At 31.1% G+C, this 18,248-nt stretch overlaps 1 protein-coding gene and 2 long non-coding RNA genes across 6 annotated transcripts; all 3 read left to right on the top strand.

The window, feature by feature from the left end:
* Positions 1 to 6,057: 6,057 nt before the first annotated feature.
* LOC123910596 (copper-transporting ATPase PAA1, chloroplastic-like) lies at positions 6,058 to 8,462 on the top strand. 4 transcript variants are annotated; one of them, XM_045961756.1, is made up of 5 exons: positions 6,058 to 6,378; positions 6,488 to 6,541; positions 7,286 to 7,448; positions 8,105 to 8,149; positions 8,229 to 8,462. In XM_045961756.1, exons 1-4 carry the CDS (start codon positions 6,151 to 6,153, stop codon positions 8,110 to 8,112), a joined length of 453 nt encoding a protein of 150 aa, XP_045817712.1. In that variant the 5' UTR covers positions 6,058 to 6,150; the 3' UTR covers positions 8,113 to 8,149; positions 8,229 to 8,462. The 4 variants fall into 4 exon arrangements, with proteins under 4 accessions (XP_045817712.1, XP_045817713.1, XP_045817711.1 ...); XM_045961755.1 differs by having other exon boundaries at positions 6,060 to 6,378; positions 8,100 to 8,149; XM_045961757.1 differs by having other exon boundaries at positions 8,105 to 8,462.
* Positions 8,463 to 11,326: 2,864 nt separating this feature from the next.
* On the top strand, positions 11,327 to 12,921 carry LOC123910598. Its single transcript, XR_006810240.1, has 3 exons — positions 11,327 to 11,430; positions 11,600 to 11,701; positions 12,513 to 12,921. It is a non-coding gene; the product is annotated as an uncharacterized LOC123910598 (long non-coding RNA).
* Positions 12,922 to 15,187: 2,266 nt separating this feature from the next.
* On the top strand, positions 15,188 to 17,998 carry LOC123910599. The gene is made up of 4 exons (XR_006810241.1): positions 15,188 to 15,276; positions 15,435 to 15,566; positions 16,301 to 16,885; positions 17,408 to 17,998. It is a non-coding gene; the product is annotated as an uncharacterized LOC123910599 (long non-coding RNA).
* The last annotated feature ends 250 nt before the right edge of the window (positions 17,999 to 18,248 follow it).

Raw genomic sequence — 18,248 nt, 5'->3', positions numbered from 1 at the left:
CTTTTTATTTTTGAGTTTATCAAAAACATTTTATACAAATAATAAACTTTTATATTAGTTTATTAGTTGCTCCAAAAAAATATTAATTTATAACTTCTACCTAGCGAAAATTGTATTTTCATAAGCTATTGTTTTCATAAATTCTTTGACAAGCTTATGAATAATACATAAGAGCTTATTTATTTGTCTAAGCTTAAAACTAAGTCAATTCAACTGCGCATAAATTTTATCCTTATTAAATCATACTAGTCCCATACTCGTGCATCGCACGGGTGTTATGCGGTATTTTATATTATAATGTTGAAAAATCATTTGTATAAATTGAAACAATAAGTATTATGAAAATTATAAAAATAACAACAATAACAACAAAATAATAATAATGTAAATATAAGATAGATATTAAAGATGTGTTTATACATTTCGAAAAGATTACAATGGATCCTATTGCATCTACCAAAATAAGTTGGTAATCCATAAATTGTCATGTCACTATGAAAACGGTTTGTGGTCATACTCATACACTGTGGTTAGATTAGTGGTTGCACAACTATCTAGGAATTATATATAGATGTTTATACATTTAAAAAACTTATTTATACATCACATTTGAAGTTACTTTGGTATCTTCTTCATTAACATTGATTAGCAGTATCTTTAACTCATCTTCAAAATAACTATGGAAATGACAACATATAATTAACCATGGAAAACAATCAATGTTGAAACATAAGTTTTTATTTATATTATAAATCTCATTGGAGGATTATGAGTTGGATAAACTACTTCATTATCTCTTACCAAAAAACTACTGTATTATCGAATTTGACATTTATATTAAATTGAAACTTATTGGAGCAAAGATAAAACAAACTTAACTCATACTAACATTAGAAAGTACTTTATTTTATTTGTCTTTTTTACTAACATTAGAAAGTAGTTATGACAATCAACCAACTCCTTATATTTACAAAGATTGGACAAAAGATTATTAGCAAAAACATTAACATTTTTGAAAAAAAAAACAATAAAATACACAAAATAATAAAATGAATAAAAAAATTTAAAATGAATAATAACCCAAAACAATAATAATAATAATAATTACAATTAGTACCCCACATTAAATGGATGTAAGTGGATGATGTGGCTAAATGAAAGGTTTTCATTGGTTTGTGGATTAGGGTTTAGATAAACAATTCCACAACTATCTAGGATTTATATATATAGATTTAACCCTACTAATTTCAAAAATCATAACTCTCAACTAATTAGATTAGCTATGGCTCAAGAAACCTAGTTCATATGAAATAAGTCTCAACTAATTTTCTCAATTGTGACCATGGGAATCAATCCATCTCATTCAGTTTGTTCAACTTGACCTAATTAGAATAATAAATACTTAAGAAGTTGAATTTCAACAATCTAACGGTTCAATATCATATTGTTGGACTAATAACTAATGCTCAAGAAACCTTAAATTATGAAAGGATTGCTAAGTCACATCCACCTAGCTAGATTGAAAGGGACTAAGGAGATCATGTATTCTCAATCTGACTATTCAACTTGACCAAATTGGAATGAGAAACACTTAAGAATTCAAATAGTTAAACCTCAACTAGTTAGATTAACTATGACTTAAGAAACCTAGTTTATATGAAATTATTGTTAAGTCTCAACTAATAATGTCGAATGTGACTCAAGAAATAAAAATTTATAGATCAAACACTTCAACTTGAAACATAGTTCATATGTAAACCTAGCTAATTATACTTACTTTCATTAATGAATTCAAATTTTCTCAATCAAGTCGTTCAATATCACCTAATTGGACTAACAATAACTTATGAATTTAAATTTCGACATTCAAGCATGTCTAGAACAATATTTACAAAACTTTAGTATTTTCCAAAATGAGATGAATAAAATATGAATTTTCTAGATCAAAATATCAAGATAATAGTAACGAATGTTCTGACCTAAAAAATCATATTTTGAGATCCTTATTTTTTGACAAACTTTTTATAACGCTCTATACATATTTGCAAAATCATCATAAATACACATCAACTTAACAACATGACTAAAATTACATGCGAAAAATTAAATTTAGTAATTTTGCAGAGGCAAAAAACTTATTTAACCCTATCAAATATTACCAATCACTAAAAAATAACAGAATTACAATAAAATATTTAAACATATTAAAAATTATAAGTTTTTTTTACAAGAAAATAATTGTATTTAATAATTATATGTATTAATTGTTAAACAGTAAATAAATATTAAACTTTATACACTACTAATATTAAAAAATTTGAAAGGAAATAATAATAATAAAAAGTTATTAAAATCATACGTTTTTTTTAAAGAAAAAATATCAAATGTTGTTAAAAATACTAAAATCATATTATTTTATAGGATATTAAATAATATTTTTTAAAGGGATATTAAATAATATTAAAATATTTGAATCTTGTTAAAAAAAATTAAAATCTAGATCGAAAGATTTGATGCATGCTTTGATTTATTGTGGGACATGATTAGTGATTACAGTTATGTGAAGGATGTATTTGCAAATATTAAAAAATAGGATTTAATATAGAAAGCTTAATAAAGAAATAAAATCTGCATTAAATATTTGCCATTTGTTAACCACCTCAGCGATGTACCGGTACACATCCACATAATATGTGTACCGAAGAATTCACCTATTATTTATATTTTTCTTACATGATGAAACTGACGCTCAAGTAATTTTATTGATGTTAAGTAGTAACCAATAATTAGTCACAAAAAATTCAACACATAACTGGAATCCCTGACGGTTTCCCTCCTTCTATAATTTCTTTCCAACAGTACGCTTGTACCTTCACCAATCACCCCCGTAAACAATTTTTATTTTTTCAATTTTATTCTTTTTATTATTTCACTTCAAAATTTGTTTTCATATTTTTTTTAAATAGTCAACATTTCAAATCGGAATACTTAAAAAACTTATCTAGCATAGTAACAATTTGTCACCAGATCGAGATATAGCTACTGAAAGTTTAAATTGTGGCTAAACACAGTTAAAATACATTTAAACTTTTGCCAAACTACAAAGTCTGAATTTTAAGTGTGGAGAGTTGAAGAGAAACCTCCTTCCATGCTAAAACATTGTGTACGCGAAGTTCTTCATGAAACGAGTGCAGAGAGTTGACGAGAAGCGTTCCTCGTATAAACTGTATTTGATGGCCACCACACTTGCAAAATTACAAATGAAGTTATATTTGAACCAACTTCTCTTCTTCACACTAAGTCTTCCTCCATATTGCTTAGCTTTAACAACGCATTCCCAACTCCAAATAAACAATATTAATTGTCCCTTTTTATCATCACATCATTCACTATTGGATAGGACGGAGAAGTAGTAATTCCTTCCCCTAATTTTGATCGAAATTGAAATTAATATTTTGTAGTTCAGCTTTGTTTAGCCACTATTTAATCGTGGCTGACTCTCAGGAATTATTTCACAATATTTTTAGGTAGCTATCTCAATTTGGTCATGGATCATTAATTTTCGGATCTCTTTTTTTGAACAAGACAATCGTGTTTGATTTTATATCTTTCATAGTTACATGTCAAAATTTTCTTTATATTATTCTTTCGAACGACATGTTAGAGACTAGATTGATAGTACGTGAATAAAATTAAAGTGAATGGCTAAATATCATTTTAAATGACAAAAGTCGTCAAATAACAAAAATTGTTTTGGTGCATGCATGTGTTTAAAAGATGACAAAGATAATTTCATTCGTGTTTAAACGATGTGGAGCTATAGTAATCCCCTTTCGCATGAAGTAGAAATGTGGGATATGAAAGCGACTAATTATTGGTTACGAAATTTAGACTATTCTAATGTTGTCATAGAATTATGTTGTAAGCTCGTGGTTGATGGCATTACCGGCTGCGGCGGTGCTACTCTAGTGTGAGGGGTGCAGACCCTCTAGGCTTTTAATATTTATACATGTAGTCTCTACATTATTTTAATTTGAACCATATGAAATTATTAATTTGCACTTCACCCACACATATGCTTTTTGTTTTTCTTCGATAACTTGTTTTTATTTCTTTGATGCAGTTCATGAGTGTGATTAACTGAAATAAATTCTTCATTTTTTTTTTTCTCGCTTAATTAAATCTCTCCATAAACCACGAATACATCAATAAAGTTCAAATCCAACTTGGGCGGGTTGTTTTGAGATCTATAACCACTAGACTAGACAAAGACGATAGAGATATGTTAATAATACAGATATAAATATATCCATGATTTTTTTTAACTAGCCTGTATTATAAGTTTTTCTCATCTTTAATTTTAAGTTCCGTTTATTAAAAAATAAGTTTAAATAAATTTTATACGTTTTATGCAATTATTTTTTAAAACTTCAATTGTTTGATTGGATAAAAAAGGGAAAAAATTACAAGTTTCGTAGTTTAAATGAAACATTTAGTTGAAAGAAAAAATGATTATACTAAAACTTAGTATTCATAATCAAGTGATTGAATTCAAGCTGCAATTATAAAAGTACAAAAAATCAAGTGATTATACTCAATGTTTTGTACTTTTATAATTGGGCGGATGCTAGCGTGCGTCAGTGTAACATATCTCTCACCGGTGGCCAGTCTTAAAAACACATGAGAACCATTAGATCAATCAAGATCACAGTTGGTACTCTACACTAGATCACAACTCCTTTATTTTATTTTATTTTATTTTATTTGAACAAACTCCTTTTTGTCCTCCCCTTCTGTTTTCATCAAGCAAACCGACGATTGCAGCCAGGGAAAAAGTTCACCACCGCGTTGTCTCCCAACTCCGCTGCCTTCGGACAATCCTGACTCTTTCTTGAAGCTCTTATAATTCATGTTCAAATCACTTCCAATTTTCCTCAAATTTGAAGTAAACACAATCAAACCTCCTCATCTAAGTTAAAAATCTGAGTCCCCTACTCTCAAATATATAAATTTTTTAAAGAAATATACAATTTTTAATTCCTTCATAGTACAAACATATAGTAATTTTCTTTTAGAGGGAGAAAGGATGTGGGAAATTAATTTATGCAAAGAAAGGTTTTCTTTTAGATTTGAAGGTTTTTGCTTTCCTTTTCATTCCAGTATAAATTATGAAGATGGAAATTTCATTTTTTTTAATTAACAAACCATTGCTAGATTGGATGAAATGAAGGGGAATGATTCTTCAAGAGAAATTGGAGTTCTACTTCTAACGGTGTTAACGCCAAAGAGATTGGAGTTCTACTTTGAACTAGCTTCGAATCTTCCGTCATCTACTTACGAGTTGTGGTAGTTGTCGTTGGTGCTGCGGCGGTGCTGGTCGCCATCATGGTGGTCGGTGGTGCGGGTATGCGTTGGTGTAGTTTCCGTCAGAAAAGTTGAAGTACGTTACAGACTTACAATACCAACTACCAAGGAGGTGTATGACAGGATTGTCTGTGCACAAGTATACATGTTCTCTATTTTAATTTTGACAGTTCTAAACCATCAATTACATCTGACGGTAAAAAATTAATGGTTCATTAGTGAGAGATATGAGAGGGTCTCTTACCCTAGCATGAGCCTTATAATTGCACTTTATTTTCAAATTATTAGGAATATTTCCTCAAAAATTAGTAAAACTTCTTTATTTGCATCATCAAACTTTAAGGTAAGTTTTAGGTTCCGTCTAACACGAAAGATTTGATAAAATCTTTTATGGTGTAGAAGTCATCAATATTATTATAACGAATACGAATTTTACAAAATCCAATTTTGAATTGAAAGTTTATATTATACAGATCATCAAAATTTGAAAAATCCACAAATTTTTCTAAAAAATTTGAAAAATCATTTGATCTGCTATTGAGACCCATCAAAATTAACGGTATTCGATAAAAATTCATGAACCGTTAATCTTGATGAGTATTAATGACATACCAAATTATCATACCGTATAGAGCTAAAGCTACTGGATTCAATCCTCATTTCCAACCATGTAAACTAAAAAAAAGAATTAGTTCGCTAAATTAAAAATTAAATAAAAAAAGAAGTTAAATAGACTCTAAAATATCATAAGAGTAAATACAATTGAATTAAGATTGTTCTTCAATCATGTCATCTTCATCTTCAATAGTTCTAATCCAAATTCCAAAAACAATGGATTCTGTTGTAACGCAAAAGATACTTTTCAAACCTCTGAATCTAAATTTTCCCATCAGAAGCGGCATCCAACAGCAGCTGAACCACCGCGTTCTCTACCACAACTCTGTTATGCCATTGCGGTGCTCAGCCTCAACTCCTCCTCCTCCTTCTGATGATGCTATTGTTCTCAATGTTCGGGTGTGTCAGTGTGTGTATCCTTTTCTCTTTATTATTAATTTATTATTGTATTTTGACATGAACGAACGAACCAAAATGAATTCAATTCCAATTTGTTATGCTTACGCAGGGAATGATGTGTGAGGGATGTGCTTCTAGCGTCAAGAAAATTCTAGAAACTCAAGTATGTAGTATATTTCAATTTTCAATTTTGATTTTTCGTAACATTTTGCACAGGATAAGATAATCAACTACTTACTTTTTTTAATTAATCACTCATTTTCCTATTTAGTGGAAATAGATAAATTACAGAGATGTAAATTCATGAAATAAAATAGAAAAGTGAGTAATTAATTAGAAGAAACAAACAATATCTATGGTATGTAAGTACAGCTCAGATGGTTAAAAGAGTACAAAGACATCCGATACTTTTTAGATACATTGAATAACTAATATATTTGGTCTATAGTTTAGATACATTAATTATTAAATGTATTTAAAAAAGAATATTTTTCTTATATTAAGGACCAGAGAGGTATGCTAGAACGAGGGTTCGAAGTCGCATTTAGTGTGTGTGAGTTTTGTCACTAGCTCTTGAAACAAAGAAAAAATTGTACACATTAGAGAAACCATGATTATGAAACTGCTAGTATTTATGAGAGATACAAAATAATATGAATGCTTTATTTATCACCAAGAAGAGAGAGCTGAATACTATATGGTAGTGAGGAGAATTTTTTTAGCACTGAGTTGACGTATTCAGGGGAGCAGATTGTTACAGCTCGATACCGTCAAGAACTAGCCTTGTTTTTTTTTTTTTGTGTTACATTTATTACTATGTTGTTTACTAAAATTAGTACATAATATAATTTTGTTTATACTATCGCTAATCATTACTGCAATCTAAATGTGTGTTATTAATGGACAGCCACAAGTGTTATCTGCTACTGTGAATCTAACATCAGAGACAGCACTAGTTTCCCTTTCCCCTTTGTTATCCGAAGATAAAACTTCACCAAATTGGCAAAAGGAGTTAGGAGAAACACTTGCACACCATTTAACTACATGTGGTTTTACTTCTGCCCTTAGAGGTATACAATATACTTTCATCTTCCTCGGCATACTTTGATCAACATTTGCACATATCCTATTATATTAGTTTGTTTACTTGTTTGTTTTTTAAGATTTCACGTAAAGGATAAGATTGTGTTGCTTGAGTTCATAGAGCTGGCTACAAAATCAATGAGTTACCTGCTGTTATAGCATGAGTTCCTAGTAGTCATAGATACATGAAAATTCTCAATAGTTCTTGTCATTTTGTTGAGAAGTTTTTCATTTGGGTTGGTGTTTAAGTCTGTACGTGATAGATGGTATTGTTTTGATGTGTAGTTATTATATCACAAATATTGGGGTGATTTCAGATAGCAGGCTCAGGGAGTTTGTTTTGTTTTTGGAGCCGCTTGGATTTAGTTTCAAACAAGCCTTTAATTTTGTGTTAGGGGATAAAATTGCTTTGGAATGTTTCACTTCTCTTTAATCATTTACTCACTAAACACCCTTTATCGTTATCTACATAATAAATGTTACATCCATGTTTTTAGGAGCTTTACCTTCATTCAATTTTTAGCTAACTGCTCTGCTCATGATAATGAACATTTAAATAAATTAATTTGTTACTATGCTTGTTGTTTACTTAATAATTACTACCTTTAAACAAGATTAGCTTCCGTGTTAAATGGCAGATCAGGAAGATAGAGACTAAAGGAGATTAGCTTCCATGTTGGAGTGAATGGTATATCTTCATTTACCAAATTTGAAAGGTTTTATGATATAACAAAACCCTTTAAACGACTGAACTGTTTTTCAAATAGGTGATTCTCTGAGGCCACTTGTGTTGAGTATTGGAGAGCCATGTCTATGTTTGGATGGATTTGTATGCTGTAGAATTTACTGATGTTCAATCTTAAATTAGTATTAATCTTAGTTATCAAGAAATCTGTGGACTACCTTCAGGGGGTAGTGTTCTGCATAACATCTGTGGACTTGTTTATGTGAAGTTGGTCGGATTTTGTGTGTATAATACATACGACTTCTTTTGGGCCAAATACATGTTATACAGGAAAACTGACTCAATCAAGAGGATATTCCACCATATTTTTTTTATCATAGGCAACTAACATTGCAACTAAAAGACCAAAACTGAAGGTTGTCACTAGGGATTTGGGTTGTGGTGAGGGATTTGGGTAGTACACTATAGGTCACGGGTTCGATCCCCAGCTCTTTGCAAAAAGAAAAAAAAAGACCAAAACTGAAGGTAGTTACAGCTGACCTGAAACTAACAGACCCAAAGAATCCAGCAAAATCACCACCCATTAGCAGCAAAAAAACCACATAAACGAAGCACCCGTAAAACACCCTGCAACTACAGTAGCAACTGAAACCAAAGCTACCTAATCAAACAATTCCCAGATCCCATGACCACTCGTAAAACAAGCAAGAAGGCATCTTTATTAGACCACTCAAAGCCCATTGACAAGAAAACACTTTTACCGCTTCATCCGCAGCCTTTGTGTCGATCACTCCATTAGCGAAAATCACCTCATTTCTCGACTTCCAAATCACCTATAAGGTTGCAAGCCAAATCACCCAAAAACCTTTCCGCATCATCTTATGACCAACTGTACCACTAATACCTTCAAAGAGCAAGAAGTGATTAGGCGGAATGACGATAACCAAACCAAGCCAGTGAAAAATATCTCAGCCGCAAAATCAAAGAACAAACATAGGTGCAGGGCGGATTCCGCTACACCAACACAGTGAGCATAGTCAACTGACTGTCCTGATACTAACACACCACACAAAGCTATGTTGAACTTTGATGAAATTCAATTTAGAAGCTGTTTCCATGAAATTTCACTCGTAACAAAACAAGAAGAAATATAGTATCAAACAAGTATTGTACGTGTATCGATGCTGATTATGTATTAAGTACGAGTACTGTGATTTTTTTTTTGTCTAACAATGAGACCTTGTTCACTAGTTTTTTTTTAACCAAACAAACTTAATTCATATCATTAATTCATATCAAACTTAATACTAGTTGAACACATAAAATTTTATTATTATTCTCATGTTCTCAAAAGGGAAAATTAACACATGAAATGCATTTGGATTGCAAGTAGTTTTAAAGTCAAGTAAGAAGATGACTAGTGCTATGACCACCTTCATAACCACGTTCATAAGTGAGTGGCCCATAGTGGATCGATACTTAAATTTTTTGAACATTTTAATGTCTGCCGGCAATATTCTATTCTTTAAACGTGAAAATACACCTTTTCTAATTTTTCTGGCTAAAATAATAGCATGGTTGTTAAGTTCAATACAACTCACATTTTAATTTTTTTCCGTTATAATAAAACGGTATCAATTCCTTTCCATCCAACTCGCCACTTCACAGTTCAAAGCGCCTATGAACTTCAGTGTCAAAATTTAAACCATATTGAAGGGGATTGGCAAAAGATATGGGACTGGAAGGGTCCCCACAAACTCCAAAATTTCATGTGGATAGCGGCACATGAACGTCTATTAAATAACTATCGCCGAAGCAGATGGGGGATTGAAGTTTCACCCATTTGCCCTAGTTGTGGGAATGGTGACGAAACACTTTTACATGTTTTGCGAGATTGTGTTTACGCAACCCAAGTATGGATCAAGTTAGTTGCCTCAATTCATATTACTAATTTCTTTTCTTTGAATTGCAGGGACTGGATCTTCAAGAACCTCGCCAATCAAGTGTATGCAACACGCAAAGAGGAGTGACGATCTATATTCATGGAGACCTGTTGGAATCTCTGGACGTGGAGGAACAAATCTATTTTTGAGGAAGACTTTCATCGGCCTACTGATCCTATTCGGGTCATTCTTGATTTGGTTCAAGCTATTGATAGGGGCGGACATCTTCACCTAATAAGAGGGTCGAGACGTATTGACACTATCTACATTGGCTGGAAGAGACCACAAGGAGGTTGGGTTAAACTTAATTGTGATGGAGCCTATAAGGAGTCCTTGGATCTTGCAGGATGTGGGGGCCTTATTCGAGACTGCGACGGTCAATGGCGAACAGGTTATACTCGAATGATCGGAACATGTGATGCTCTTCATGCTGAGATGTGGGGAATGTATGAGGGGTTAAAGATAGCTAGACGCCAAGGTTTTTCACATATAATTGTGGAAAGTGACTCTAAATTGCTAGTGGACATGGTTACAAATAATTGGCAGATTAATGGGGCTACTCCCGTTCTGATTCGTCAAATTCGAGATCTTATTAATCTTTCTTGGCATGTTCAGGTTAACCATACCTTGCGAGAAGGCAACAGATGTGCTGATTGGTTAGCTTCATATAGTCTAACAAATGATTCATTTTTTCCCATTGTTTTAGAGGCCCCACCGAGGGAGCTGCAGAGTATCTTATTTGATGACATTTCAGGGGCTTGCATGCCTAGAAATGTTCGTCTAATTTCGTAGTTTTTTTTTTCTTTTCTTTATTTGGGCTTGTTGCCCTCTTTATGTACCAAAAAATAAAAAATAAAAAATAAAACGGTATCAATTAATTCATTATTTCATTCATAAAAATGAGAAAGACTATAAACTTATACTTTTAAACAAATATATGACTGAATGATTTAAATTTAAAGCAATTTAATTGAAAAAAATTTACTTTAAATTCAATTTTACATATGATATTTTTTCTAAATGTGATCATGCATGCAACATGTAATCTAAATCCAAAATACATTATAAATAATAATAAAAAAATTTTTTTTTACCCAAACTAGAAAAGATAACGGCTAGACCAAGAATCTAGAACTTTCTTATGCTGACTCATTACACTGTCAGTGCCAACAAATTCAATTCAATCCAATCCAATCCCTAACTCTATTTATATTTATACTCTTTCATCCCTACATTCACTCACACCTCACTCACCGCTGCCTATATTCAAACCCATCACCCATGTCTCTTGCATCATAAACAATTCTACTTCCATCCTCATATCAGATCTAACTATGATAGGTACATTTTATTTTTTAGATACATGATTTTTATTCTTTGCTAATTATATTCAAATTAAGTCTTTTATTATGATGAATTGGATCTAGATCTATGTTTATTATTAATCATTATATCATTTTGTGTTTGCATATGTGCACTAACATATACTATTGATTTGTTGTTTTTACAGTGAAACCACTGAAGATTTTTACCATTTGTTCCGGTGAAATGCTCATTGTTGATGAGTTTGCTACAACCGTGATTTCTTTGATTAGCCAACACAATATACCAGGTCTTTTTTTGTGGCATTATTTAATATAATTATTTGATTTAAGGGAAAGGAAAGATCATTTATATTAAATAATGTTGTGGGAAGATTTTTGCTACATTCAAATGCAAAAAAATTAAAACAAAATAGAATTTTCACTGCGATTTTTCAACGGCATGAGGGCACATATCATAGAATTTTCATTTCCATAGTTCTCCTTTTTAATTTTTTTTTTTATTTCTCAAAAATATCATTTTGTTGTAATTTTAGTTCTAACTCCACAATTTGACCTCTAATAATTGCGATCTTTGGCCCAAAATTTAGTGATTTTTTTCCCCAATTTGGAAGAGCAAATATAACATTTTCCGGACAATATTCACAAATTTTGAGGCCAAAATCACGAAAAATGTATTGGGCTAAAATTGCAACAATTATGATACTTATGGGACTTAAAAATTTAATTTTTAAAAGATTTCACGAGCATAGTGAGAAGAAAAATGTAATTAAACTAAAATTAAAGCTAACTTAGAAAATAAATAAACTATTAAAGGTATATACATTGTGTCAAAAAAAAAAAAATAGATACAAAACATTTTTTGAAATTTACAAATGTAGCAAGGGCAAGCCTTAAATTTTGGTGTATAAAAAACAAAATATTTAATTTTTACTAAATAAATAATGAGGTAAGTGGGGGCAGTTGCCTCCAATTCAAAACACTTTGCATCCCCCTCCAAAAAAAAAAAAAACACTTTGCATCCATTCCTGATTCTTTACACAATGCATCTCACAAAAGCTAACTCACAAAAGTTATCGTTTCTCACAAAACTCATTGCAGATGGAGGAACTTGTGCTCCAGCAGACGGGGCAGATCACCGGTGGGATTAGAGTTTGTTGTGGAACTGGTGGATGTGGTGGGATTAGGGCTAATTGTTGTATGTCGCGAGTGTTGTTGTGATTGAAATTGATCCTCAACTTCTCTAGATCAATAAAATTAGTTGGGTTCATTGGAGTTTGAGTTATTGTGTGATGTTTTGAGTGGAAATAATGTTAATGGTGGTCGTGATGATATGCTGCGTAGGAATAATATCTATCTGCAAAACTTGATTAAATCAACTATGTTTGTGTTTGTGGCAGGGGTATACTCCTTAGTCCTTAGGTGCAAGTGTACTATTTTATATTTGTATTGAGGAGTTTGTAATTTAAAATATAAAGAATGAATAAAGATGTTTCTATTTTGCATTGCACCGATTTTTGCTTGGTTTGCACTATTAATTTTACTATTTTAGCGTAACGCCTATGGAGGAAAAAATTAGAGTAAATCGTTTCGTTGTATAGTTTTAGCATGATACTTATTTTAAATGGATCGACTATGTATATGTACCATTCTTGATTAGTTGTAGTGCAATTTATTTATTTTAATAGATGAAATTGTAGTGCATTTGTTGTGAATTACAGTATATGTTAATACATATAGTACGTAATAGTCTTGCTATACTATGATTATTTTATTATATATTCTAAAATAAAATGAAAAAGATACTCATAGTTTGTCGAATGACTAATGAGCATGATCTACGATTTGAATCCGGAGCAATTCATAATAATTTGATTGGGCTGGGTAACGAATTTTCGACCAAATTCTACCCACAAACTTCAATGTCACACACATTTTTTCCTTATTAAAATTGAATCATCATATATAAATATAAGAAAGGAAGATACATGTTTAAAAGTTCTAGCTACCTTGCTTGATATTGTTGAAAATTTGCCACATCTCAATATTAAGGGCAATTTAATTCATCGTAAAATACTTTTTTTTTTTTTTTATATAATTAACAAAGTAATATTTTTGTATTACTTTTACATTTTGTAGTATTAATTTATATTGGGATCTCAATGAAATAATGAGCTTTGCATTCATTTGTTAATGGGTAAAATATGTTTTCAGTCCATACTTTTATGTAGAGTTTTTGTTTTTGTCTCTATATTTTAAAATCATTCTTTTTAGTCCTTAATTAATTTTCAGTTTTGGTTTTAGTCTTAGATATTAAGTCAACTAACAGTTGACTAACAAAAGTCCACGTGGCGTCGACACGTTGGATTCCACATGTGGCATCCTACGTGAACTGCAACGTCATTTTTTAATTTTTAAAAAAATTAATTAATATTTTTTTAAAATTATTTTTTTTAAAAAAATAAATAAATAATTTTTTTGCCAATAATAATTAAAAACCGTTTCTTTTATTTAAAATAAAAATGAAATTATTTAATCAATATTTTTACTATTATTTTTTATCCATTTTTTTAGAAATTATTTTACAACTTTAAAAAAAAAAAAAAAAACTGACGTGACAGTCCACATAGAATGTCACGTGTCAACAAAATCCAACATGGCAACGCCACATAGATTTTCATTAGTCAACAGTTAGTTGACTTAACATTTTAGACTAAAATCAAAACTGAAAATTAATTAAGGACTAAAAAAAATGATTTTAAAGTATATGGATAAAAACCAAAATTCAATATAAAAGTATGACTAAAAATATATTTTATCCTTTGTTAATTCATAATAAGATGTTACGGCTGCCAGAGTTCCTAATTTGCACACTCGAGGACAATAAAAAAAGTAGAAAAGTTACCATAATTGGCTTTTGAGCAAGAATTAGCGGCGTCTTAAACGTGCATATCAACTCAAGAAGCACATGCAAGCACATACCTACTTTTAGAAGATGTTTGTTCCTACATCAAAAATAGAAACATATAAGTATACTATACTCACCAAACTTAAGGGATCTAGTAGAAAAATGACATATTACATAAGCATTTTACATCTGAGGAACATATGTCAGATGTGAAAAGCTATAAGGAGTAGTCTTTCCATCTGGTTTCAATATCCACAGATGTAAAAAATATATATACAAAACGTTTTACATCTGGTTTCAATGTACCAGAAGCATAACTGAACGCGGTGGCAATCCTGTAATTATGGCGAAAATTATCTAAAATATAAATATATCTGGCCATATATAGCCACAGATGTAAAAAGTCAGTATGAATAAAAAAAAAAAAATAGAACCAAGTAAAAGAAAGGCAAATCTTATCTTCTCACCAAACGCATCTTACGCGATATCACCAAACACCATCTTCTCCAAATCGATCGAACCCAGCTGCAACCCCAAATCGACTCTCCGCCGTCTCCTCCAAGCACCGCCGTCTCCCTCTCTCACTCTCAGCCGTCCTCTCTCTCTCTCTCTCTCTCTCTCTCTCTCTCACTCTCATCCGTCCTCTCTCTCACTCGTAATCTCCAACCCTAGCTCTAAATCAAACCTTCTCTCACTCGTAAGGGAAACGCAACATCGCAAACCGTCAACTCATCCTTCAACCGTGACGATCCCGATATCAATTGGCGATTCTCCCTAAATCTCAAACCCTAGTATGGATTCGTCCCCAAATCCTTAACCCAGTGTCGATTCATCCACAAATTCCAGACATCTGTTCGCGCAAAATCTCTTGAAGAATTGGTACCACCATCGAAGGTTCATTCTTCCACTTCAACCGATTTCGTTGATGCCGATTCGCCGATTCTTCGTTCGTCAAAGGTAACCATTTGTTCTAATGCACTTTGGTTGTTCTAAAGTTATTATTTATTTATTTTGTTTTGATTTTTCTGTTGTTGTGCCTCCTCACTGTGATTTACTTTGTTTTAATGTCCTGTTTGTTTTGCATTTTTCATGGTTACTATCTATGGTGTGGAAAGTCTATCCTCTGCTATTTAGTTTGGAAGTGATGTTGGTGAAGCCTTGGAACCACAACGAAAGCTTCAGTTTGGAGTGTTTGAATGTGACATGCTAAAGTGTGAGGGAGTTATAGAAGAGTTTCTTTTAGAAGTGTAAGATTGTTAAAATTGTCCTTTCTAATAACATGATGTATAGTTCTTTATAGAGGAGTTTTGTATTTCCATTACATGAGCTTAATCATGTTTTTATGAGGAACTGTTTCTTAGTTGATTTTAGGTGTCTTCGTTTTGAAATTCCTCTAGCATACATGTTTGTTTTAGGAGACTCACAAGAATCATATTGTTTTTGTATGTCCTATCTTTTGCTTCTTACTTTGTTTCTTATTTAGTTCTAAACTCACTTTGTATGCTACTAGTCTCGAGAGTATAATGAAAGGATAAGACAACGAAGAAGAAAATTTCAATTACTATACTTTTATGTGATGTGTCACTATCCAATAACCAAATACTTAATTAAGATATTGAATGCTTCACTGGCCATCATTATATAAATCAATTTTATGTGTGAATAAAAGTTCTTAAGAATTAATGTATTGTTAAAGCTTTCTTAGGAATTTATGTTATTTGTTTCTTAAAAAGCATTTGGACTAGTAATCCTTATCATGAAAAAGTAGTATATGCAGAACTACATCACCTATATAGTGTGTCTATTTGTGATTTCCAGCTGCTAATGTATTCTTGTGGAAGTGTAGAAACTATGGTTTTTTTCTGGTTCATGTTTATAATGTACCAATTTACTTGTTCAAATGTCAATTTTATGTTTTCAAATATTTAATATATGGTTACTCATAAATTTTTTCATGTGATTTGTGATTTTTTTTTTATAGATATTTTGGAATGAAAGTGAGTTGGAGATGATTGGTCAAAGTTCAGATTATCAGAAAACTATTTACCAAAAGTCTCAAATGCAAAAGGACTTTTTGGCCATCAGGCCTGTGAGTACTTTGCATACTTAGCTTGTTTCTTCAATGCATAAGTTGTTTTGATCAATTTTAGTTTGAATTATTGTTTTGTTTTATCATATAGTATTATAGTAAGTGAAGATGATGTTCGTTCCATCTGTGTCAAGGCATAATATTATCCATGTTTGCATGTAGTTGTAGTTATGCAGTTTGCTAGAGTAATCTTATATTAATTATCGATCTTGTGTTGGGTGGTTTTTTCTTCAATACACTATATGTAGGCTATTTTCTCTTTTCATTCTTTAGCTTCGAAGAAAAATGCAATTTTGGGTTTCATTGTTTTTCACTCTGTGATCAATTTTGAAGAACAAAGATTGGCCTTTTAGATTTCTTGTTTTTCTTCTATTGACTATTGTTGTTGATTTTGATTGTTGATGATCATCATGGAGAATTATTCAAGAAGTGGTGTTCATGATTTTACTATGGCTTCAAGAAAAGCTGAAGAAACAAGTAAGTTTTCAATTTTCATTTTACCCTCAATTCATTATTTTTCTTTATTATAATGTTTCAATGTTACAATGTTAATTTGAATTTCTAAACCCTGAATGAATGATTATGATGATCATGTTTTCATAAAGTGAACGCTGAATGAATTTCTAAACCCCGAATGAACGCTTTTATTTGATATAATTTTTATAGTCTCTGAATGAATAAAAATTACAAAAACATCCTCAAATATATTTATCTAGTTTTACTGCAAAAGCTGAAACTTCAATATTATTGTTTTAGATAATTAATATATAAATGGCTCAAGACTAATGTTTAGTACTAGTTGTTATGCTTCCCATGTTGCTGCATTTTGATTTGGTTGGTTACTCTAGAAAAATTGAAATATTTGATGGTTGGATATATATTATCTATCGTCTTTATAGTTAACTAACTCTGTTTGGCCAAACTGGTTACAATTAGTGGTGTAATAGGAGCTACACTAGTTTTATTTTATAGTCAACTTATGAAACTAAAATTTTGCAGTGTGGTTAGTTGTATCAGTTGAGGATGCGTACAATTTCATGATGAATTGGCTTACAAAGGCTCCCACAGTTTATGGGATTTTTCATAGCAAGAGAAAGCTATGTTGGTAAGGGTAAGTGTTTAATTTGAATTCGGTTAGTATGTTTTTTAGAATTGTTTATGCTCTGCGTAGTATTTAAACTTCAGATTGAAGGAGTACCGATATGTGTCGGCGATACAACACCTACACCGTTAATGGTTATATTGAATCACTTTTATTTTCTTTTATAATGCTTTGTTTTATATGCTAGCTTGTTTTAGGACATTGATGCAGAAGACTTTGGATACTCTAGGATATAGATTGATGCAGGTAATTTCGATTTCTGCTTTCCCATGGATTGTTCTTCGAGTGTGCCTGTTTTCAGATGTTATTACTTGCTTGCTATGTTCTAAGGAGCTGTATGATTTGCGAGACCGCTGGGCAACTTGTTTTCTTGACCTATATAATCCTGAGGTAGATTATGATGATGCCGATGAGAAATATTAGGAGCTAGCTAGCTAGGTTTGTGTGAAGTTACAATGGATTAGTATTAATTATGATGATGTTTTGATTTGTATTTTGGTTGAATTAGTATTAATTATTATGATGTTTTGTATTTTGGATTTCAATGGTTGTACTTTAATGACATTATTACTATATATATATATATGTTGAATGTTGAATTTGGCTATGGATGTTGAATGTTGAATTTTAGTATTATGTTCTTGATGCAAGTTATGTTATATTGTTGGCATTGTGGGTTAGATTTTTTTAATAATAAAAAAAAGGATTTAAAATATATATAAAAAAAAGCAGGTTTTT

This window comes from Trifolium pratense, linkage group LG2, assembly GCF_020283565.1.
Source record: "Trifolium pratense cultivar HEN17-A07 linkage group LG2, ARS_RC_1.1, whole genome shotgun sequence".
NCBI classification, from domain to species: Eukaryota; Viridiplantae; Streptophyta; class Magnoliopsida; order Fabales; family Fabaceae; genus Trifolium; species Trifolium pratense.
The sequence above is the reverse complement of the archived record's forward strand: the minus strand, read 5'-3'. Positions and strand labels throughout refer to the sequence as shown.